General features: G+C 43.4%; 1 protein-coding gene across 3 annotated transcripts in view; it reads left to right on the forward strand.

Moving 5' to 3' along the window:
• The window catches only part of tbc1d5 (TBC1 domain family, member 5), a 46,036-nt gene that overhangs the window by 18,475 nt on the left and 4,027 nt on the right, over positions 1 to 23,534 (forward strand). For 2 of the 3 annotated variants that reach the window (XR_013965694.1, XM_080788085.1), the window contains exons 10-21: positions 2,445 to 2,533; positions 6,252 to 6,302; positions 6,553 to 6,622; positions 6,841 to 7,013; positions 9,334 to 9,476; positions 12,517 to 12,623; positions 14,447 to 14,532; positions 15,882 to 16,195; positions 19,162 to 19,379; positions 20,549 to 20,648; positions 21,381 to 21,460; positions 22,047 to 22,382. Coding sequence is in view for 2 of the 3 variants with exons in the window: in XM_080788085.1 (XP_080644211.1) it covers positions 2,445 to 2,533; positions 6,252 to 6,302; positions 6,553 to 6,622; positions 6,841 to 7,013; positions 9,334 to 9,476; positions 12,517 to 12,623; positions 14,447 to 14,532; positions 15,882 to 16,195; positions 19,162 to 19,379; positions 20,549 to 20,648; positions 21,381 to 21,460; positions 22,047 to 22,382 (1,767 nt within the window). In the remaining variant the exon portion in view is untranslated. Of the gene's footprint in view, positions 1 to 2,444; positions 2,534 to 6,251; positions 6,303 to 6,552; positions 6,623 to 6,840; positions 7,014 to 9,333; positions 9,477 to 12,516; positions 12,624 to 14,446; positions 14,533 to 15,881; positions 16,196 to 19,161; positions 19,380 to 20,548; positions 20,649 to 21,380; positions 21,461 to 22,046; positions 22,407 to 23,534 lie in introns of all 3 variants that reach the window. The other variant, XM_080788086.1, reaches the window with a different exon arrangement.

Below are 23,534 nucleotides of genomic sequence, written 5' to 3' on the forward strand. Positions count from 1 at the left end.
CCAAAGCGAGTGTCAAAATACAATAAAAACAGTTGAAAATGGGGAAAGCATATACAGTTGGGAGGAGGAGGAGGAGGAGGGGGGGGGGGGGGTGTACAGCATTTTTTTAAACGGTTTTACAGGTTCTAAAGCTTTTTTTTAAACGAGCAGCATTTTTTTGCAGTCGTTTTGGGACAATAGCATTTTTTTGCAAAAAACTTGCATTTAAGATGTGTTTAAAGGTTGCAGCTCTGTTTACACGTGGGTCTACTTGGTACAGATAGTAGTCCTTAGGGTGGTTGTATTCCATTGGCTAACCTTCTTTTGTCGCAACAGATGTCGCTCTGTCTCTCCTTTTCTCTGTTTGTCTGTGCCTGTCTGTCTCTGTCTCTCCTTTTCTGTTTGTCTGTGCCTGTCTGTCTCTGTCTCTCCTTTTCTCTGTTTGTCTGTGCCTGTCTGTCTCTGTCTCTCCTTTTCTCTGTTTGTCTGTGCCTGTCTGTCTCTGTCTCTCTCTCTCTCTCTCTCCCTCCTCTCAAACAAAATGCCAAACTGTCCTTACATCATGAAGTCATTATTTGCATCTCATTTTCTGTGGATTTCCCTTTTACTGATTTACGTTTTTTTTTTTTACGTAAATCATTTATTTATATTAGGTAGAAATTTGTCTTTCAGCTAAATTCAATAACTAGTTAACACATGTTCTTTAAAGGTGACATGTAAATTAAGAATATAATACCAATCTGAGGAGGAGAGAATGACTTGTCAAGCTGATCTTTAACAGGTTGCCAGGGACAAAATGGAAGGGTATCCAAGAGGTCCAGTGACTGTGGTGCAAATGAGAAGTGACACTTGGCAGGCTAGTGGCTGAGAGCGGTCTAAATGGATGCTGTCATGGAGGATTATAGAGCTCGTACATCACTATTAACCCATTCTGACCTGAGATCAGATTCTATACGAGGTTTCCACTGGACACACACTGGTCTGATGAACCCATTCTGACCTGAGATCAGATTCTAAAAATGTCAGTCGCTCTTCGATTTTTCAAAAATAGCAGACCTACAAGCTCGTAGCGCGCCACTCGGTGGCGCGCTATGAGCTTGTAGATCTGCTATTTTTCAATAGCTAAAGCATAACATGATGGCTAACACCAAAACGGGTTCCCGGTCAGAATGGGTTAAATACACAACTGACCACGCTGGACCATATGTTTTGTCTTTCTCACCTTCCCCCTTGCTTCGTCTTCATAGGCCAGTCGATCTAAGCTAAAAAAAGGAGCGTGACGTGACCCAAAATAAATTGCAATAGTAGTCATTCAAGGGTTTTTTTTATGATCCTTGGGGTCATCCGAATAACATATTAAAAATTGTGGATCGTGGTAAATCCAGGTCTTGAAAGTCGGGGTGCCATTAAAAACCTATAAGGCAAACTTTTCAAAATTTCCTTATGTTTTAAGTAGCACTGCAAACGCGTTGTGAGCTTGCAGATCGGCTATTTTCAACGTGTAAAATGACTTGTACTGGATCTCTTGTCCACTAGTCCCTTCCTAACATTTTAGTCTAGTTTTCATTTGTTTTACAAAATTATCAATATATTTAGTCTCAGGTTTGTTTATAGTGGGAAATTTGGTTTATATAGTCTTTTTTTTATTGGCCTAAAATATATACATACATTCATGAATCCACTTGCTGACCGGCAATATTTTTTTTATATAGGGGTTTCTTGTGTGACCCTATACCAACATCCTATGGCAGGCAAAAATGCCAAACTTCCCTTATTAATATATATGCTTTAAGTAACATGTCAAACTAGGGGGTTTTCTTCATGATTCTGAATACATTCCAAGCATTGTTTTTTTGCACAAAATACACTCCTTGGGGCTAAAAACAGACACGGCCACCCAAATGTGCTGACCTCATCACATTTTGTGCTGATCTCATCAGGAGTGGGTTTTTTTTTTGTACAAAACGAATGCTTGAAATGGGCAGCGGTGGCTTCTAAGGGTTAGAGGAGTGCCCTTGAGCAAGGCACTGAACCCCCAACTGCTCCCCCTGGAGCTGCTTAATGTAAGACTGTGGTTGTACTGGTCGGCTCGTGTGTGTGTGTGTGTCTGTCTGTGTGTGTGTGTGTGTGTGTGTGTGTGTAGGGCGTTGCTGAAAATGAGCACTTGTGCTCAGCTACTACCCTGGGTAAATAAAGAATAGAGAAAAAAAAGAATGGATTCAGAATCATGAATGTATTGTGTATATAGACAATATTTCTAGGCCAATACAAAAATACTATTTCCCACCCGTCTCGTCTACCCCATCTGCCGGACTAGTAGTCGACGGATTTTTTTTTTATCACAGTATTATTAGTCGACGAAATCAACAGTGCTCTGTCTCCCGTCATCGGCATTTCGATTTCTCATTTTCTCCTCTGTCTGTCTGTGTCTGTGTCTCTCTCTCTCTCTCTCTCTCTCTCCATAGGGAATGCATGAGCTGCTGGCTCCCATAGTGTTTGTACTTCACTGTGACCACCAAGCATTTCAGCACGCCAGCGAGACAGCCAATCCCAGGTCAGCCTTCCACCACTCCACCCACCACCGACTGGTTCTCAACCTGTGGTTCGGGGACCCCCGGGCAGGGCCCCCCCCCCCCCCCCATGATTTTGGGTGGGGGGGGGTCCCCAGATGACAGTGAAGTGACCATTTTTAGGACGTTTTCATACCTGGAAAAAAATACAATTGAGAGAAGAGACCATTACTGCAGGGGTTTTCAACAGGTGGTCCGTGGACCACTGGTGGTCCCTGGAAGTATTGCATGTGCTCCCCTGACCATTCATTTAGTAATGTAGTTACGTAGTAATGTAGTCAGTGGACAATTGGTTGAGAAACAGTGGGATGTGGGATGCATAGTGTTCCAGTGCACTAATCTTAGCCCTTACCCCATATCCCCTCCCAACACAACAGTGGTCCCCCAGGTTGATTCTAAGTCAGGGTGGTGGTCCCTGGTTCACAATCGGTTGAAAACCCCTGCATTACTGCATCAAGAGTACTGAACAAACTATACTATAAAAAAACTGGTCAAACATTGGCCGAATTGTCAAAGAAGAATGAAGCAAAAAAAACGTAAAAAGTAGCAAATCAAGCTCGCAACGCATCGCACTGCGAGGCGTTGTGGACTTGTAGATCTGCTATTTTAACAATATTTGTTCCGTGATTTTCAAACCAAATTCCAAGTTCTGGTCAGGGTGGGGGGGGAAGTCCCCAGTTCAAACATAATTTATTTTATTTTTGGGGGGGGGGGGGGGGGTCACTCATGGCCTGAAAAGGTTTTGAAAACCACTGAACCAACCAACCGGCTCTGTGATAAGCTAAGATAAGCTTCATTCATCCTTGAGGGGAGAGTTGACTTTCTCTCATCAAGAGGAAAGTCAACACACACTATTGAATATATCCTCGATAAATTCAGCTTAAACAAATATACAAACGAAATCCCTAGAGACGCGATACACAGTGTATATTTAATACAAAGCGATCGCGATAATGCACATCGAGTATCTGTGTCCTTGTGGTCTTGTTTCCATTCAGGCCCTATGCAATCAATTCATGGAGATGACAAACGATATCGACACGATTCAATATCATGGGTAAAAAAAACAAACAGAACTACACAGTAAAAAATAAAAACACTGTATACAATGAGGGGGAAAGGGGTGGGGGGGGTGATCATTTCCTCTCCCTTGGGCTTGCTGAAAGGTGGATTTTCAGGCACGTTTTAACTCTAGCATGTCTGAACTAAATTAATCTACTCTTGACGGCTAACGGTCAAGATGACCGTGTTTTTCGGGCAATTCCATTGGCCACTCTCTCCCTGCATCTCTTCCAATGCTCTTCACGTCGACGACTTATTCTAAATGTCGCTTCTTCAAGGCAGCAGTTTCAACTCGACAGTTTTTTTTCCCTTTTTCATTTCAGTTTACCAAACTATAATTATAGTGACGGTGTGAGCTCTGTATTGAATACCCCTTTGCGCAGCGCGAGGTAATTATCATGCACCAACTGCCTGCAAATGATTTGGTCTTTGATTGTGTGATTAACGGATTATATATATACACATAATTTTAGACCAAATACAATAGAGCACCGAAGTCCTGACGTAACTCGCTCATCCCGACGATTCCCCTGGTTCGCGGAAGTAATTTCTCTATGGAGAATAACATGGGGTGATCTTAATATCGTCTACTATAAGCGTTGTGGTCCAAAAATAAACACGCTGTCTCGTCGTTATTGTTAGGGAAGTGTCTCTGTATCGTTTGCAACAATCAGTCACTCATATTATGATACAGTCTGCTTCTAGCGAAAATCTAACTAATTCAGCAGCAGTGACATTAGCCTTTTCTCTCAGTCAGTTGATTCTTCATATCCATAATATGAGTGAAGCGGCCGGGGTGACATGTTTATTTTTCAAAACACAGTTGTTATATGAGGCGATCTAAAATCGCCTCCATGGGGATTTCAATGCAACTAAACAAATGCATGAACCTGGGGACTGACGCCCTCTACTGAAAAGTGAAGTCAGACTTTCGGTGCTCTATACTGGCCGTTGGTCAGGAGGTAACAGGGGGTCGGGTGCGTCCAACACAGTTTGGGGAGCGGATAAAACACTGTCCTGACTTTGTATTGAGCGCCAATAAAATACCACACGTTATTGTAACAGCCAGAGCCATGCAAGCGCATTGCTCAGTGTCATTAGAGTTATATACTGTCATTGGGGGAAACATTATAGGCTACACGTGTCTGGGTAAAGGGCCGGGCGCATCGATGTAATTCATATATATTTGATAGATTCTGCCAGCTCCAGAGGTCCACATCTCAGCCGCCGCACGGTTTATATACCATAGGATAGGTCAGGTCATGTGACGCATCACCGCCACAAATAGTGCTACAGCGTTAGCTAAAATGCACTTCCGCATACCTCACCGTCGGTGACTTGAATTCATGAACATTTTACATGTCTCTCTGAGAGGGGGAGAGAGAGGAAAAAAGGAAAGCCGTGCGTGCGTGCGTGCAGATCAGTTCCCCATGTCGCTTGGAGAAAAGTTTACAGACAAAGAAGGACGGACAGAACTGTTATCTTTTGACTGACAAAGAGCTGGCGATATTTATATGCCAGAATAATAGGCTGTGGAACAATCCACAGCAGCAGTGCTATAATGCCGGTTTTAGCGTGCCCTCCGAAGTAACCAGGATATATATATATATATTTTTTTATCATCACCACCAGACATTGTTATTTCTGCAAACCGCATATAACAAATTAATATAACCTCTAAAACAACATTTAGTCTACATGTTGATGTTGTGAGTGCATTCGTAATTGTAAGTTTGCCTGCATGTGGAAGTAGGTGGAATGCAAATGACCCCATTTGAACAATGCCTGTCTTCAGCCGGGAGGGAGGTGGTGTGAACTTCGCTGCTTGCGGGGGAGAAAGGGTGACGGCGGTCATTTGGGCGAAAAAGCGCAGATATAATAGGTATATATGTGCCTAAAAATCATCATTTTACAAAATGTTTCAGATGGAGAGAGAAAAAACAGATGATTCGAATCGAATTTTTTGAAAAGGTCATGCAAGAAGGGGAACTTTCTCAAGACTTCATGGGCAAAGACAATCCACTTCAAAACCTCAGAATCGGTCGGAAAGACCGCTCCGACGTGCTAGTGTTAAAAGATGAAAGTGATCTGCATTTTTTTTGAGGGAGGGGGGTCGGGGCATTCCACACATTCAAGCCCATTTTCAATTGCTTAACTCTTGCCAGTTTAGACTAGCAAAATGGGTTGGTAAGCGGTGGGTCATGCTGGGCCCCCCAGGCCGAGAAGTAGTCGAATTAGTTTTTTTTTTGGGAGGTCTTTTGAAGCTTAGTCTTAAGTAAGGACATCTTGTTCTTTGATTTACTTTTTTGATCACCTTTGTTGCCATGCTTTCATCCGACGGTCTGTTGTCAAGAATACAGCCCAAATATGTAATAATCGCTTCTTTGCTGGAGATTACCATGTCGTCAACTATTACCTCGCGATCATTTACTTTGGGAATGTTGGGATCCATAAAGAATCGATTCTCCATGCACTTTCTTCAGCCTCCTGCAAAGGTGTTAAAAGGCAATAAATAAGGAAATACAAATTAAGTTTATTTTCTCCCTGTCTTTTACCTCTCTCTCTCTCTCTCTTTCTCTCTCTGTGTCAACATCCCTTTGCTAGTTTTGAAGTGTATTTCTCGTGTCTCTCGTCCCACAGTGAGGAGATGAGATCTATGTTGAATCCAGAGTTCCATGAACACGATGCCTAGTGAGTAAACCTGTTTAACTGTGTTTCATTACATGTCATTACTGCACTGATGTTATCTCTCCATCGGTATTTTCCTCATGCCACCTAAATGTTTCCACTCTTTCTAGCCCTCCTTTCTTGTCAGTTTAAACTCTCTCCTTCTCTCTCTCCTTTTGATCTCCAGTTATCGTCATTTTCTCTGTCATGCCCTCTCATTCTGTGCACTCTCTTAATGTCCTGTATTTATCTCTCCAATGCCATCCCTTTTTAGTGCCATGTTCTCCCAGCTAATGGAGACAGCAGAGCCCTGGTTCTCTTGCTATGAGAGAGAAGTCAGAAAGGTTGGTGTTAAGAAGCGCATGAGCCCTATAGCGTTACTGTTCTGGGGCGAACGTTCTGTGAAGGTGCAACGCTGCGTGCTGCTTTTAAAGTTGCAACGTTGTAGACACATTTCCCTTTGATGCATGAGCTAATTGCTTGCTTGTGGGACTGTGGAAACCTGTGTAGCATGACAGACAATTTTTTGCAACGAGTGCATTCTGGGTAATGTGGTCCACAGGGGAAGGATGAGATGCTGAGCAGTATCCCGTTCGCCCGGCCTCAGGACACGGGGCCCTCCGTTGCCATAGTGACCAAAGTCAACCGTATCCAGGACCAGCTGGTGAAGAAGCACGACATAGAGTTGTACATGCACCTCAACCGACTAGAGATCGCTCCACAGATCTACGGCATGTCAGTACAGTATACACACTGTGTGTGTGTGTGTGTGTGTGTGTGTGTGTGTGTGTGTGTGTGTGTGTGAGCGCAAGTAGTGACACGATAACACTTCCTTTAACCTGTTACTGTGCTAAAACACTATCTTCAGAGATGTTGGTAATAAGCAGAGATGGCGACTCGAGTTAACTCCACCACTCAGCGCCACCTGGTGGGTCACCAGTTTTGGCTTTCGTTGCCAATTAGCCCATTATAAAAAAAGAGATAAATTTTAATTCTATTATGCATGTTATGTGCATGTCGTCACCTGCACACCAGATTAGAGGAATTTTAAAAAATATGGATTATTAAAACAAAATAGAATATAAAAAAAAACCTTATCGTCCATGGCAATCAGTGCATAATTGGATTCAACTCGTCTTAACTTCTCTGGCACTTAAACTGACCCCTACTCGAGTCGCCACAAATGGGACTCTAGACTCCACTCGGACTCACTCCTCAAAGACTCCAGACTCGACTAGGACTCACTCCTCAAAGACTCCAGACTGGACTCGGACTCACTCCTCAAAGACTCCAGACTCGACTAGGACTCACTCCTCAAAGACTCCAGACTGGACTCGGACTCACTCCTCAAAGACTCGGACTCACTCCTCAAAGACTCCAGACTGGACTCGGACTCACTCCTCAAAGACTCCAGACTCGACTATGACTCACTCCTCAAAGACTCCAGACTCGACTAGGACTCACTCCTCAAAGACTCCAGACTCGACTCGGACTCACTCCTCAAAGACTCCAGACTCGACTCTGACTCACTCCTCAAAGACTCCAGACTCGACTCTGACTCACTCCTCAAAGACTCCAGACTCGACTCTGACTCACTCCTCAAAGACTCCAGACTCGGACTCGAGCTCAATGACTCAATGACTCGTGGAGTATCGGCGAGTCATTACCGTATCTTTTTGGACCCACATTAATGAATAAAATGCCCCCCCCCCCCCAAAAAAAAAAGATTCCCCCCCCAAAAAAAGACGCAAATGCTGCGCGGAGCTCACCTGATTTTCATACAGTTGGCGAGGCGAGCACAAACTGATGCACGGTGGAGCCTTTTCATCATAACATTTAAATATTAAAACGGTGAAAGTAAACAAATATGTTTTGGCTCGGCACCAGCTATCCAATGCCATTTAACTTTGCATTTGTTAAATATATGGTGATTATGGTGCATAATTGGATTCAACTCGTCTTAACTTCTCTGGCACTTAAACTGACCCCTACTCGAGTCGCCACAAATGGGACTCTAGACTCCACTCGGACTCACTCCTCAAAGACTCCAGACTCGACTAGGACTCACTCCTCAAAGACTCCAGACTGGACTCGGACTCACTCCTCAAAGACTCCAGACTCGACTAGGACTCACTCCTCAAAGACTCCAGACTGGACTCGGACTCACTCCTCAAAGACTCGGACTCACTCCTCAAAGACTCCAGACTGGACTCGGACTCACTCCTCAAAGACTCCAGACTCGACTATGACTCACTCCTCAAAGACTCCAGACTCGACTAGGACTCACTCCTCAAAGACTCCAGACTCGACTCGGACTCACTCCTCAAAGACTCCAGACTCGACTCTGACTCACTCCTCAAAGACTCCAGACTCGACTCTGACTCACTCCTCAAAGACTCCAGACTCGACTCTGACTCACTCCTCAAAGACTCCAGACTCGGACTCGAGCTCAATGACTCAATGACTCGTGGAGTATCGGCGAGTCATTACCGTATCTTTTTGGACCCACATTAATGAATAAAATGCCCCCCCCCCCCCAAAAAAAAAGATTCCCCCCCCAAAAAAAGACGCAAATGCTGCGCGGAGCTCACCTGATTTTCATACAGTTGGCGAGGCGAGCACAAACTGATGCACGGTGGAGCCTTTTCATCATAACATTTAAATATTAAAACGGTGAAAGTAAACAAATATGTTTTGGCTCGGCACCAGCTATCCAATGCCATTTAACTTTGCATTTGTTAAATATATGGTGATAAGATTACGGGGATTGTCTGTGAGGGAACGGTTTTTGAAACATCGGGTGTGTTTCATGTTGCAGCTGCGGCTGCTGACCTCGTTAAACACTACGTAATTAATGTTCCCTGCGTTTACGTCGAGTTCCAAATGTTGCCCTCCATGCCCACATACAGTAATGTTACAGTAGGCTGCGGGCTTATTTCGAGCTTCGAGACTCGTGGGGCATCTCTCTGCTAATAAGTGATCGTGTTAAATCTTTAACCCTTGGTTGACCATATCATGTGTGTGTGTGTGTGTGTGTGTGTGTGTGTGTGTCCAGTCGGTGGGTGCGTCTGCTGTACGGCCGCGAGTTCCTCCTGCAGGACCTCCTGGTGGTGTGGGACGCCCTGTTCGCCGACAGCGTCACTCTGGACCTGGTCGACTACACCTTTGTGGCCATGCTGCTTTACATCCGCGACGCATGTATGTACAGTTAGACCCCACGCTGCTTATACATCTGCTAACGCATGTACAGTAGGTCCCGTGTTAACGCTTTCTATCTTAACCCCATTAAACGTATATTCAGTGATTTCACTCAAAAAAACCTTAGGTTTCGTTTTTTGGCTAGGTGGCAAAGCCTTTCATCCAATCAGGATAGAGAGCCAAAAACGAAACATAAGGTTTTTTTTTACCCCCAGGGGTTAACTGGGGGACAGGGAGGAACTCCTTGTATGGTCAGCACACTCTATAGTAGAGAGGATTATCACAACAAAACAAAAAAATAAGTGATATTTGAATTACCGGTAAGAATATACCTTTAAACCTATCAATCTATTTATTAAAAGGTTCAAAAATAGCAGATCTACAAGCTCAGAGTGCTGCGCACACACACGGATACAGTGGGAATAATATTGGACAATAAAGTACAAAAAAAACGTTTCTCTTTTTCAGATATTCAGTGTGCCGTAAATTTCTACTTCAGATATCATCCCATCTATGGTATTACTCCTTAGAGATGTTCGTATCTATGCGTCATTATAAACATGAATAATTAAAGTCATGGATTTAAGCGTCGTATCAAATGCAAACATCCTGGTTCCTAGCCCTCTTGTCGCTCAGAAGTATAATCTAACCATTTTACCCCCATTGGTTTTCAAAAGACTCTTCATTCTCAAGTTAGCAGTCATCCTCTCCATGTCACGAATCTCAGAGACTACTTGAAGCCAATCATCCACAGATGGAGATTCTGCCTGTAGCCATTTATTAATCTAATAGAATCTGGAGAGACCGTCATTGCGGCCGCAGAGTTAACCCATTTAGGCCTGACGTCGAAATAAAAAAAAATGTCTTCTGAATTTTGACAGTTTTCTGAGATACCTCATGTTTCTGTATCATTCAGTGGTGCTCAATATTTCATGTCAAGGACCCCAAAGATTATATGTAATTGGCCCCCCGAACTCCATCTGAAAATATGATGTTCCAGGAACCCCCTCAGAAGCAAAGATTTGAGTTAAAAATGTTCGCTCTGAAAGAATATATATTCAAAGATTTGTGACACATTTTCATGATTTTTCAAAAATAGCAGACCTACAAGCTCATAGCGCGCCACGCTATGAGCTTGTAGGTCTGCTATTTTTCAATAGCTAAATTAAAACACCAATTGGGTTTCCCGCCCAAAATGGGTTAAATAATCGAATCATCTAAAAATGTAATAATTTAACTATTTTATCAGGCTGGCATACAACGTCAAACTCCCTTTTTTTTTTTTAAATGAACACAGTTTTTTCCAGAGATCTAGCAAATCTTCGTCGTAACGAACGTATTAATTCTTATCTGATCTAATCTGGAGCGGCTGCCAGAGTTCATTAATCTAATAATAACCTAATTTAATAATGTAACTATTTTTAGCAGACCGCTGATGACAACGTTGTCGGATGGGGGGGGGGGGGGGGGGGGGGGAGTAAACTGTGTAGTTTGGGCCATCCGTCAATCAAATAAATTATATTTATTGTTTACATACTTGACCTATACAACGCACATTTCCCTCTATATATATATATATATATATATTTACACATTTTTTTTCTTACTTTATTTACCCAGGCACAAGTGCTCATTTTTAGCAACGCCCTGCAACTATCGATTCATCTGCCGATTATTTAAACGATTAATCGGATTACGACACTTATTTAGCTGTGATTAGGCTGCTATTCAAATAAAAGACAAACTCAATTAAAATTAATTGAAAGCAACTCATGGTGTCTTTAGGCTTATTCTGACTGCATACATGTGATTAAAGAATAGCTACACATGTGTCAGTCTAGAGAAGGAACAGTACTCTTCTGAACTCAAATACAGTAGGTCTTTTAAAAATAAACATTGTTCTTGTTCTTGATATTATAATCGTTATGTGTCATATTTTGCTTTGCAGTCGCTACTGTGCAACTATCATCAGATTGTAAGGGAAGAGAGATGGCTCACTTCTCTTTTACGTTACTTTACACTTAACACTGGAAAAACTATGGTTAAGTGCATGGAAATCACCTGTGATAAATTGCAAAAAAATAGTGATTAGTTGCCGAATCGATTAATCGATTACTAAATTAGTTGACAACTAATTTAATAATCGATTCGATTACGATTAATCGTTGCAGCCCTAATAGAAACAGACAGACACACACACACACACACACACACACACACTATGCAGCGCGCGTGCATATAGAGTGGGTATGCGCATGCATAAAGTGAGTGGCAAAGCGAGTTTAATGCAATCGGAGAGGACTTTTCTGTTTGGATGTACAGTATGGGCTGTCAAGGCCACTCAGTGGGCGTTCCCAACAAACATATATTATAAATAGATGCCTCATCATCGTTGGCCGCTGCAGTTCATTGGAGCGATGTGTCTCAGATGAAGGCGGTCAAGTCAAGCGGGAAGTGACCACTGGCCAATCACAGTGTGCGTCTTTTCCGGAAACTTCTATAAATGAGAACTCGCACGAGGTTACTGGCAGTGTTTATTTTGACAGCAAATTTAGATTTTATTTTTTTTATTTTTCGTTTTAGTCACCTGGAATGTTTTTAGTGTTAGTTTAGTAGTTGTAGTCGACTAAATGTCACAAGACTGTAGTCGACTGAATCAACAGTTGATTTAGTCTTGATGGCGTCGTAATGGCTGATTTTACACTTGAGCCGAAAATGGCAGATCTACAAGCTCACAACGCGTCGCAGCGCAATACGTTGGGAGTGTAAAATGACTTGTCTTTTACTTATAGTGGATCACTTGTCCACTAGTCCCTTCCTCACATTTAGTTTTTATTTGTTGACGAAATTGTCAATATATTTAGTCTCAGTTCTAGTCATCATGGCTTGGTTTTCATTTAGTTTTCATTTTGTTTCATCAGTGGAAAAAAGGTAGTCGACAAAAGGTTTTCGTCATAGTAGTTTTTTAGTTGACAAAATCAACACTGGTATTTATGCCTTTGTTTTGGTGATAATGTATTTATGCGTGTGTGTCTTGCAGTGATAGCCAGTAACTTCCAGACGTGCCTGGGCCTGCTAATGCACTACCCTCCTGTGGGGGATATCCACGCTCTACTACACAAAGCTCTGTTTCTCCGAGACCCCAAGGTAAGGCATGCGCACCGCTGCGGTTTGTTTCTCATTTAGCTCATTTAGTTCATATATACATGGGCATTAACTGGGCGGAGCCCCAGGGGCCCACATGTGGCCCCACATGTGGCCCCCTGGGGCCGAGCAAATAAGAGTTGCTCAGTGGCGCTTCGAAGCACCCGGAGGAACCATTTATATATAACTCAATGGCTCGAGCGAGCGGAAGTTGAGAGCGGCCTTCAAATTTTGAGGTCAGGGTTGACGCAACGTTAATACGCACATGACGCCTCTGAACGTCCGTCCACCTCAGTGAGCGTGCTGCAGTTCCACTTTTGACCAGTAGGTATAGTGGCAGCTTCAACGTTGGCCCCCCCCGGCCCCTCTTTGGGGGCTTGGGGCCCCCGCAGGATAATAATGTCCAATGTCATTTGTATTTAGTTCATACAACAAGTTGACATAACTATAACTAAATGCATTTGAAGTTAAATGAAAAAGGTTACTTTTCAGGATTTAAATTCAAATATTGCAAAACTAGCCTATCGGCAATTTTTCCTTCGACAGTAATATGCAATGTGACCCTCTGGGAGTGAGTGTGGAAATATAGTGGCCCTCTCCATCGTCAAAGTTTCCCATCCCTGATTTTAGTTGGTCCAACTCCACTCTTTGCTGTACATTTTGTTTACTCAACCACTTTTTTCACTGCAATTATTCCACACTCTCATGATGTCTCATTCTCTCTCTCTCTCTCTCTCTCTCTCTCTCTCTCTCTCACATTCACTTATTCACTCTTCCCTCACTTGCACTCTTTGTCACTCACTCACATTCTCTCCCATGCCGTATGCCTCGGTCATGTCATGCACCCAACATCCAAAGTAAGGCCCATACAACACAACATCCCCCTCTGTGTGTGCATGTGTGCATTTGTGTGTTCGTTGACCCTCGCCATCATTTCTCCGGGCACACACACACACACCATCTCCTGTTGACCACCGACGCATGCAGGGCCCTATTTTTGTCAATTATTATTTTGGAAAACATTTTTGAATAGTTAAAATAGCCAATCTACAAGCTGTATCATTGGGCGGGTGCACAACTATGAGACTGATCAGCTCATGGACGCCCAGTCCCAAAGACAAATTGTGTGTGTGTGTTTTAGAGACCGTTGTCTGCTCGCTGGGCATACACAAAATGTCACCCCACATCCCCCTCCTTATTTTGTCTGGCGTGCCGTCGGATGTGACCTGCTCGTATGCTCAATGAAGTTGAATGGTGCTCGTGTGTTTTTTTCCCCACAAAATCCTGTAAATCAGTGGTTTTCAACCGTATTTCACACCGAGGCCCATTGTTTATTAGGACATTTAAGTTACGGACCACCTTTTGATGATATTTAGAGCCTCGCAGACCCAAAACTAAGGATTATTTTGGTTTTGTTGGATACGATTTTGTCCACAATTCCATGCTGTGTCGATGGTGGTACCATAGATAAGATATAAGACAGACGTCAAAATAAGAATTATTATACATCTATATATTGTGTAGACTTCTTGTAAATTAAGTAGCCTAATGCAGGTGTTTAACATAATTTAACTCTCGAGAGTGTAAAATGAAACCAAAATGGACGCCTCATTTTACGCTACGAGTCTATTTGGTTTCTCAACACTCCCGATATTTAGCTGGGGGACCACCTGGAACCTCCTCAAGGACCACGGGTGGTCCCCCGGACCACTGGTTGAAAACCACTGCGCTGCAAAGAGCCGAAAAGAAAATGACACAAACGCGAGGATAAGAACGTGTGTAGCGCCAGTCCAGGTAATTAATTATCCCCTCTCGTTCTGTTCCAGAACAACCCTCGACCCGTCAACTACCAGTTCCAGCAGAACCTGGACTACTACAAGACCAGAGGGGCCGACCTGGTGAACAAGACACGGTAATAACAGTCGATAAAAAAAAAAAACAGCAGACCTACAAAGCTCGTAGCGCGCTACTTTGTAGATCTGCTATTTTTCAATAGCTAAAGCATAACATCATGCTAACACCAAAAGGGGTTCCCGTCCAAAATGGGTTAAAGGACAACTTTAGTTTTTTTTTCAACCAAGATTCATGTTTTAGGTTATTAGAGAAAGTCAAATATGAGTGTTCATTTTATTTATTTTTTTCATTTTCTGCTTTCGTTTGTTTTAGGGATTTTAGCTGTTTTTGACAGGGGGACGGGGGCATTCGAGCATGGGGCTAAATATGTATTTTTTTTACAACATTTTATAGTGATTTATTATTTTATTATTTACTATAGTCCTACTAGACCCCAATAAATGACAGACCGCTGCGCGTCGGGTCTGCCCTACACCTCCCAGCCAGTGTAAAATACCCGGTATAACCTGACGCCAGGGCTCCACCGGGCGCGTCAGCGCCACCGTCACAGAATGTTCCCTTTTTAACCGTTTCAGTTCATACGACACGTGAGAGATGTGTGAGTCATGTGCTCAAGACGGATCTGTCCGATGTTTCATATTCCATCCTAATTTGCTATAACATTGGCTTCCAAAGTTTGCAATGATTGCCCCGTTTTAGAACAAAAAAGCCTCAAATCATGAACGTAGCGTGCAGTTTTTACGTGAAGAATTTCAAGCACTTTCCTACTACTAAGGCTGAGGAATCAATCCCAGCCTTTTCACATTGGCCTTTAACCCTGTAAGACCCGGATTAATTTCTACTTGCAAAAAAGAGATTTCAACCTTACTACTACTTTGTACTACTATAGGAATTAGGTTAAAAAAAAAAAAGTTAAAAAAAAAAAAGTTTGATGAAATTTTATGCACATTATATAATAATTATATAATACATTAATAATTTACATTTGGGGGATATCTTTCATAATAATGAATAAAACATGTTCTAGACATTCTAATGATCACAAAAAACATATATTACAGTTATTTTAGTCCAGACATTTTTAATTTGTGTGAATTTCAGCCTCTGTGGGGGGAGGGGTATTTATATGCAAATATCATGACCAATGGCATTGCAATGAACATCACTGATGACGTTTAGGTGAAAAGAAGAACGGAAAATAATAATAATAATAATAAATTAAAATATAATTGTTCCTATAAAGCAACGCTGGGTCTTTAGAGGGATAATAGTGCAACCAGGAGGCCACAATAACCTGACCCGGCCTGGTGCAGGAGACCTGTGTGCCCCCCCCTCTAGTCTAGATCCGTTTCTCACGTTCTATCTCCTCCGTCTCTCGACCTTTCCTCCCCCGACGACCCGCCCCAGTGGCAAGACGGCCCCTCTGAACATCAACAAGGTGTCGAGCAGCCTCCTGAACTTCGGCCGGAAGCTCATCGCCCCGGCCATCGCGGGAGGCTCGGTCCAGCCAATCAACAGCGAGGTGCACGCCTCTTCCCTCCCGGGCTTCGCCGCCACCACGGCCGCCACCACCACCACCACGCCGCCTCCTCCGCCGCGCCAGCTGTCCGACGCCCCGTCGTCGACCGCCACCAACGCCCCTCTGCAGACGCAGAGTCACCCCCAGTCGCCGCACTACCGCCTGCTCAAGTCTGAGAGCATGCCCGTTCACCTCAGTAAAGGTATAGGCGGGTGATGCGCCGCTGATTGTCTTGATTGATTGCAGTGTTGTTGTTTTTGGCAGCAAATTTCTGTTTTAGTTTTAGTCGTCGTCTCTTGAATAGTTTTCACTTGGTTTTTTTAGTCACATTTTTTAGTCACCTGGAATGTTCTAGTGTTTAGTCTAGTTTCAGTCGACTAAATGTCATACGATTTTAGTCGACTAAATCCACAGTTGATTAAGTCGACTAAAATGTGTTTTGACAGGCCTTGATGTCGTTGTAATGACATATTTTACACTTTGGTTGCATGCTGCGACGCGTTGTGAGATTGTTTATCTGCTATTTTCAGCATGCAACGCAGCATAAAACTGGATCTCTTGTCCAATAGTCCCTTCCTAACATTTTACTCTAGTTTTTTTTTATTTGTTGGCGAAATTGTCAGTATATTTAGTCTTAGTTTTAGTCATCATAGATTAGTTTTTATTTAGTTTTAGTCAGTGAAAAAAGGTAGTCGACGAACATGTTTCGTCTTGGTTTTAGTCGACGAAAACAACACTGATTGATTGAACATTTTATTTAACCAAAAGGGGGTTCCCGTCCTGAATGCGTTAACAGTATGCAGTCGATACAAAAAACTGTTGCTGTGGATGACACCAATATAATAAAGCATTACACTCGTTTACAACCGGCTCCGTACATTTTCAATTCTGTTCAGGTCAGGCCTGCAGTTGGCTGGTCAGTTAAGCACAGTAACACCATGGTCAAGTACACCAGTTTACTAGTAGTTTTGGCACCGTGGGCAGGTGCCAAATCGACCTGGAAAGGAAAATTGGCACGTCCATGAAGCTTGTCAACATACTGAAGCACAGTGTACTCTTAAAAAGATGGCTGTGTTGAAACCATTGTTAAGTTTTCACTGTCAGTGGATCAACACCAACACCTAAATCATCACTGTTTTGTCATGTCCAGAGTCTCAACACAACCATCCATTATGATATTTTACAGCACTGTGTGCCTCCGTACAGTACCTTACAGTATGTTGATATTGATCTTCCTTTTCCAGCAGCACTTGGCACCTTCCCTACAGAGCCAAAACTACTAGTAATTGGTGTCCTGACCATGGTATTACTGTGCTTAACTGACCAGCCAACTGGCCCTGACCTGAACCCCCACAGAGAATCTATAGGTTGTATTGTCAAGGAAGGAAGGTGTGGAGACATAAGACTGAACAATACAAATTAATTTACGGCTGTTATCAAAGAAAACCTGGGCTTCCACAATATACTTTTCAGATGGTCGACATTTCTCGTTTAATTTTTTTTTTTTTTTCAGTTGTCTCGTAAAATATTCTAATTAATTGAGAGAGGATTTTTAGATTGTCATGATCCGTACGCCATAATCATCGAGATTAAAACAAAAAAAGGTTTTAAATACTTTATGCACGATGCATTGAGAATATATGAAAGTTTCACTTTTTGAATTGTATTACGGAAGAAAATGAACTTTTACACAATATTCTAATTCATTGAGATGGACCTGTATATTTCATACTTTGTTGCACAACAGTGTCCTGCAAGACTAGTGAAAGTAGCCGATCTACAAGCTCACACTGTCACCTTGCGACGCATTGTGAGCTTTTGAATCAGCTATTTTCACTAATTCTAGTTTTTGAATTAAAAGAATTACATGTGCACGTGACATGCCCAAAATAAGACATTGGATTTTATTTTATTAACGATCATTTATCTTTTTGTTACGATTGATTAAATGGATCAGTTTGATTACCTGCTATTGCACCCCTCAATGCTAGCCAATATTAAAATATCTTGTACTATTATTGTAGACCCCATAGTTTGCATGTAATACTGCCATTTGGCCAGCAGATGGCCAAACACATGTGGGAAACGGACAAGATGAGATGAGGAAAGACTTACTTGCTTACTGTATGTATCTTTGCTTGAAGTGTGTGTGTGTGTGTGTGTGTGTGTGGGCCTGTGTGTGTGTTGTTTTTTTCTATCGGCCTGCTTACAGTTACAACAGTCCTAAATCCACCAGCTTCCACGTTCCTAAACCCTGATGCACTTAAACATCATTCAGACGTCTCCCAATGAAGGCATTAAGCAACATAACAGTGTTATCTATCAGCCTGTCCTTCTGTATCTATACATGCACTAGATGGGTGACAACAAGTAAAAGTAAAAACCTGAATAATTGAGTAGCAGAATGCATCACGCATGGGTTCGATTCCCGCTCGGGACGCTGTGGGCGCTGGTGGCGTGTTCTCTCCTCCGCGTCATCAGTGCCCATATACCCGAGGCGGGGTTGGTGAAAGGGCCTTTCTGTGTGGACTTTGCATGTTCTCCCCGTGTCCCCTATAGGGCAGGTATACCCTCACAAAAAACATGCAGTAATCCTGGTCTCTAAACTGCCTCCCCCTGGCCAGCCGCGGCGCCTGATGGAGGGGAAAGGAACTGGTTGGAATAACGTGTTCCTTCCACGCGCTATACGTCCAACCAGGGAACCCCCCCCCCCTGTCAGGTGGAGCAACTTGAGCAACTCAGGCATGAAGGAAGCATGAGTTCAAGTCCGTTGCTCTCCCCATGTCCCCCATATATGGGGACTAGGTTGGTGGAGGGTGTGTAGAGCCCAGGATCACATTAGATGATTGACACAGGGGTGAGAAATGGGTTACAAAATCATGGGATTAAAAAAAATGCTGAGCATGCCCTGTTGAGTAAAGATGGCTTTCTGTTTGTTTGTTTTTTTGTTTTATTTATTTATTATCTAAACATCTCTAGATCCTTTATATACAGTGTATTTCTGCATTTTGTGTGTTGTATTTACTTTTAATTTGTCTAAAAAAAAAAACCATCTCTGCATTTGACCTTATATCACTCCATCTGTCCCCTCTGTCTCTGTTCATCTCTTTTTTTTTTGTTGCTTTCAATCTCTCTCTCTCTCCTTCCCTTTGCTCCCCTTTCCTATAGGCCAAACCTCCAGGACACTAAGCTCCTCCCCCAGCACAGAGAGCCTGTGCCAGGGGGGGGGCGCGGCCTCGCCGCCCCTCCTCCCCCCCCTGTCCCGGGGTCCCAGTGACGTCGTCGGCAGCACGTCGTCGCCGCCCCTCTCCGCCACCAAGAAGGAGTCGTTCTTCGCCATCAGCCGCTCGCGCTCCCACAGCAAGTCCATGGGCAAGAGAGAGAGCGTGAGTCTGTGTCTCCTGTCCTCCCGCTTGTCTGTCTTTAACCCATTCTGACCTGAGATCAGATTCATACGAGGTTTCCACTGCGGACACACACTGGTCTGATTAACCCATTCTGACCTGAGATCAGATTTAAAAAAATGTCAGTCGTTCTTCGATTTTTCAAAAATAGCAGACCTACAAGCTCGTAGCGTGCAACTCGGTGGCGCGCTATGAGCTTGTAGATCTGTTATTTTTCAATAGCTAAAGCATAACACGATGCTAACACCAAAATGGGTTCCCGGTCAGAATGGGTTAAGGCCCGCCTCGCTGTCTCTGTCCTCATCCCTCCGTAGATATAGCTTGTAGGATAGCCGATCTAACAGCTCACAACGCGTCGCAGCGCGACACGTTGTGAGCTTGTAGATCGGCTATTTTCAGCAAAGTGTAAAATCGGCCATCACGACGGCATCGAGGCCCGCCTAAATACATTTGAGTCGACGAAAAACACCAACTGTAGATTTAAGTCGACTAAAATCGCGTGACATTCAGTCGACTAAAACGAGACTAAAGCATTTCAAGATGACTAAAAATATGACTTGTAGATTTTTGGGCGAAGAGATTTATTTGGCGTGGATTGTAGGGAAAAAAATAATTCCTCCTACGCTATACGGTCTAATCTGGTTTGTCGTGACTGTATGTTGGATTCCAGTCAATTCAAAGGAGCTTTATTGGCCTGAGAAAACATACGTTTGCATTGCCAAAGCAAGTGTAAAAAAATACTGTAAAAACTGATGACAACGGGGGAAGTATATAGTAGTTGGAGGGCGATACAGCATTATTTTTTTTAAACACATTTAAATCGCATTGCATCGTTATATATATACATTTCACTCGGCTCTCTTTTCCTTGCCCTTTATTTTTCCTTCCTTCCATCCGCTCACCGACCTCCACCCTTCCCTGATACCGCTCTGTCTCTCTCTCTGTGTGTGTGTGTGTGTGTGTGTGTGTGTGTGTGTGTGTGTGTGTGTGTGTGTGTGTGTGTGTGTGTGTGTGTGTGTGTGTGTGTGTGTGTGTGTGTGTGTGTGTGTGTGTGTGTGTGTGTGTGTGTGTGTGTGTGTGTGTGTGTGTGTGTGTGTGTGTGTGTGTGTGTGTGTGTGTGTGTGTGTGTGTGTGTGTGTTCTCTCTGTCAGGACGAGGACCTGGAGGCGCAGGTGTCCTTCCTGCAGGGTCAGATCAACGACCTGGAGGCCATGAGCAAATACTGTGCCAAGATGATGAACACGCATATCTGTGAGTCCAACCGTTTTTAAAACCCATTCTGACCTGAGATCAGATTCACACGAGGTTTCCCACTGGACACAACACTGGTCTGATTAACCCATTCTGACCTGAGATCAGATTCTAAAAAATGTCAGTCGTTCTTCGATTTTTCAAAAAAGTAGCAGACCTACAAGCTAAAAAATAGCAGATCTACAAGCTCGTAGCGCGAGTGGTGCGCTACGAGCTTGTAGATCTGCTATTTTGTACAAAAAAATGTACATGACATTATTTCAATGAACTATAGAAATACGAGGAAATGTTAGTGAGTGAGAAACGGTATCCAAACTCAATCAGGATTTTAGTTGTAATGCACACTAAAGGCCTATATTCATAGTCTGGATTTTCGGTGGTGAGTTGACCACCACCGTTCCGGTGGTGAGCTGACCACCGGAGCTGAAATAACGTTGAGCGTTGGTGGTGAGTAAAAACAGAGAGAAGGGCTGGAGCGGTGGCGGTGGTGGTTTTGCTCTTCACCGCGGCTCAGTGACGTCATGTTGTAGTTCGGTTGGTCAACCTACAGTAACCACCGAAAAGCCAGACTACGTATGAGCCTTTAGACTACGGTGATTTAGTATTATTGCCATCACCTCCTGTGTGGGTTAGTCGTCTAACTTTGCTGACGTTAAAGGAGAATTCCATGCTAGAAGGCTTTCTTACCCTTTGCCTCAGTGTGACCTGTAGCTGTTTGCCTCCGTCTCACAGGTAAGATCCAGGAGGTCATTCTGCAGGAGCACCTGGAGAAAGAGGACGAGGTTCTGGTGTCCCTGGCAGGTCTTAAACAGGTAGGGGTGTGTGTGTGTGTGTGTGTGTGTCTAACTGAGGACCAATATTGTCCCCCCCCCAAGTACTTTAGAAATGGACATTATTCGCAAACTAACGTAACCCATTTAGAGCTGGGGGGACGCATCCGTGTCACATTATAGATTTTAACCATTATTTTTTAAACTTAGTAGATCTACGAGCTTGTAGATCTGCTATTTTTGGAAATCTCAAATCGTTGAATATATATATATATATATATATATTCGTTCACAGCAAACGTTTTTAACTCATATCTTTGCTTCTTGGAGGTCCCTGCAGGGCCTGAAACAACATATTTTGAGATGGGCGGCCAATTACATTACATCTTTGGGCGTCCTTGACATGAAATATTGAGAACCAACTGGCATAGAAACATGAGGTTTCTTTTACAGAAATCTGTCGGGGATGTAGAAGACATCTCGGGTCTATGGGCGTTATTAGCCCATTTTGGGACGTGAACCCCTTTTGGTGTTTTGGCATTATGTTATGCTTTAGCTATTGGAAAATAACAGATCTACAAGCTTATAGCGCGCCTTGGGCCTCGTCCCACCCCCCCCCCCCAAACAGATCAAGGACATCCTGAAGGGCTCGTTGCGGTTCAACCAGAGCCAGCTAGAGGCGGAGGAGAACGAGGAGATCACCATCGCGGACGACCACTACACGCATGCAGCCACGCAGCATGCAGCCATGCAGCAGCAGCAGCAGCAGCAGGCCAACAGCCACCGCCAGCACGCCCCCCCCGCCCCCGCCCCCGCCGCGGCAGCAGCCCACCTCGGCCACCACCAGGGCGGCGACTCGGACCAAGACGGCATCGGCGGCGGGGGCAGCGCTGACGACGACGACGAAGACGTCGAGGAGGAGGAGAAGGAGGAGGAGGAGGAGGAGGAGGAAGAGGACGAACAGGTGCAGACAACACAACAGTAGCAGGTTAATAAGGCTAAGCAGTATAGATAGGGCTGCAACTAACGATTACTTTCATAATCGATTAATCTGCCCCCGATTTTTTATTTATTTAATCGATTAGTCCAGTGGTTTTTTTTAACTCGACCCTTTTCATATCGAGGGCCCGTTATTTATTCTGTGTTTGAGCCGCGCCGGACCGCCGTTTGATGACATTTTATATAGCCTCAAAAGAATATTTAATTGTTGTTGGATAATATTGTACATGCTGTATTGACGTTGGTACCATTAGGAGATGGATAATAACAGGCCAAACGTTGACCAACATAACAGTTATTCTACATTCTCCAATTGTGTCGACTTCTTTTTAAAGTGAGTAATGCAGATGATTAGCAATAATGTAACTTTGGGAGAGCGTGAAATGAAACCAAATGGACCCATAGTCCCGTACGGGTCCCATTTGGTTTCATTTTACGCCCTCAAGAGTTCACTTTTAAGATCTAATTAATGGGACCATTTTGTTTCATTTTACGCCCTCAAGAGTTCACTTTAAGATCTAATTAATGGGACCATTTGGTTTCATTTTACGCCCTCAAGAGTTCACTTTAAGATCTAATTAAGGGTCCGTTTTGTTAGCTGGGGACCACCTGGAACCCTTTCAAGGACCACTGTTTGAAAACCACTGGATTAGTCGCATTATGGCACTCATTTAGCTATCACCTTGAAATTAGATTTCAATTAATAATTAATTAAAAATAAAACATATTTTTTGCTCGGCTGCTATTCAAATAAAGGCACTATTATGTGTGATATTTTGCGCTGCAGTCGCTACTGTCTATACGCAACTATCAGCAGAGTGTAAGGGAAGAGAGATGTCTCCCTGCTCTTTAGCTTGGTTACATTTAACACTGGAAAAACAACTTAAACTCACGATTTAATTGCAAAAGACAAAAAAAAAGCGATTAGTTGCCGATTTGTTTAGTTGGCGACTGATTGAATAATCGATTAGGATTCATCGATTCGTCGTTGCAGCCTTAGCTAGCAGTGCTAGCTAGAAGCTATACTGGTGGACAGTGAAATGCACAGTACAGTATACTGTACTGTACTGAAGTAAATGTTTTGAGGGGTTTCTGTTTTCTTTTTCTTCTTTTGCAA

This window comes from Protomyctophum bolini (genome assembly GCF_963924005.1).
Source record: "Protomyctophum bolini genome assembly, chromosome: 17".
NCBI lineage: Eukaryota > Metazoa > Chordata > Actinopteri > Myctophiformes > Myctophidae > Protomyctophum > Protomyctophum bolini.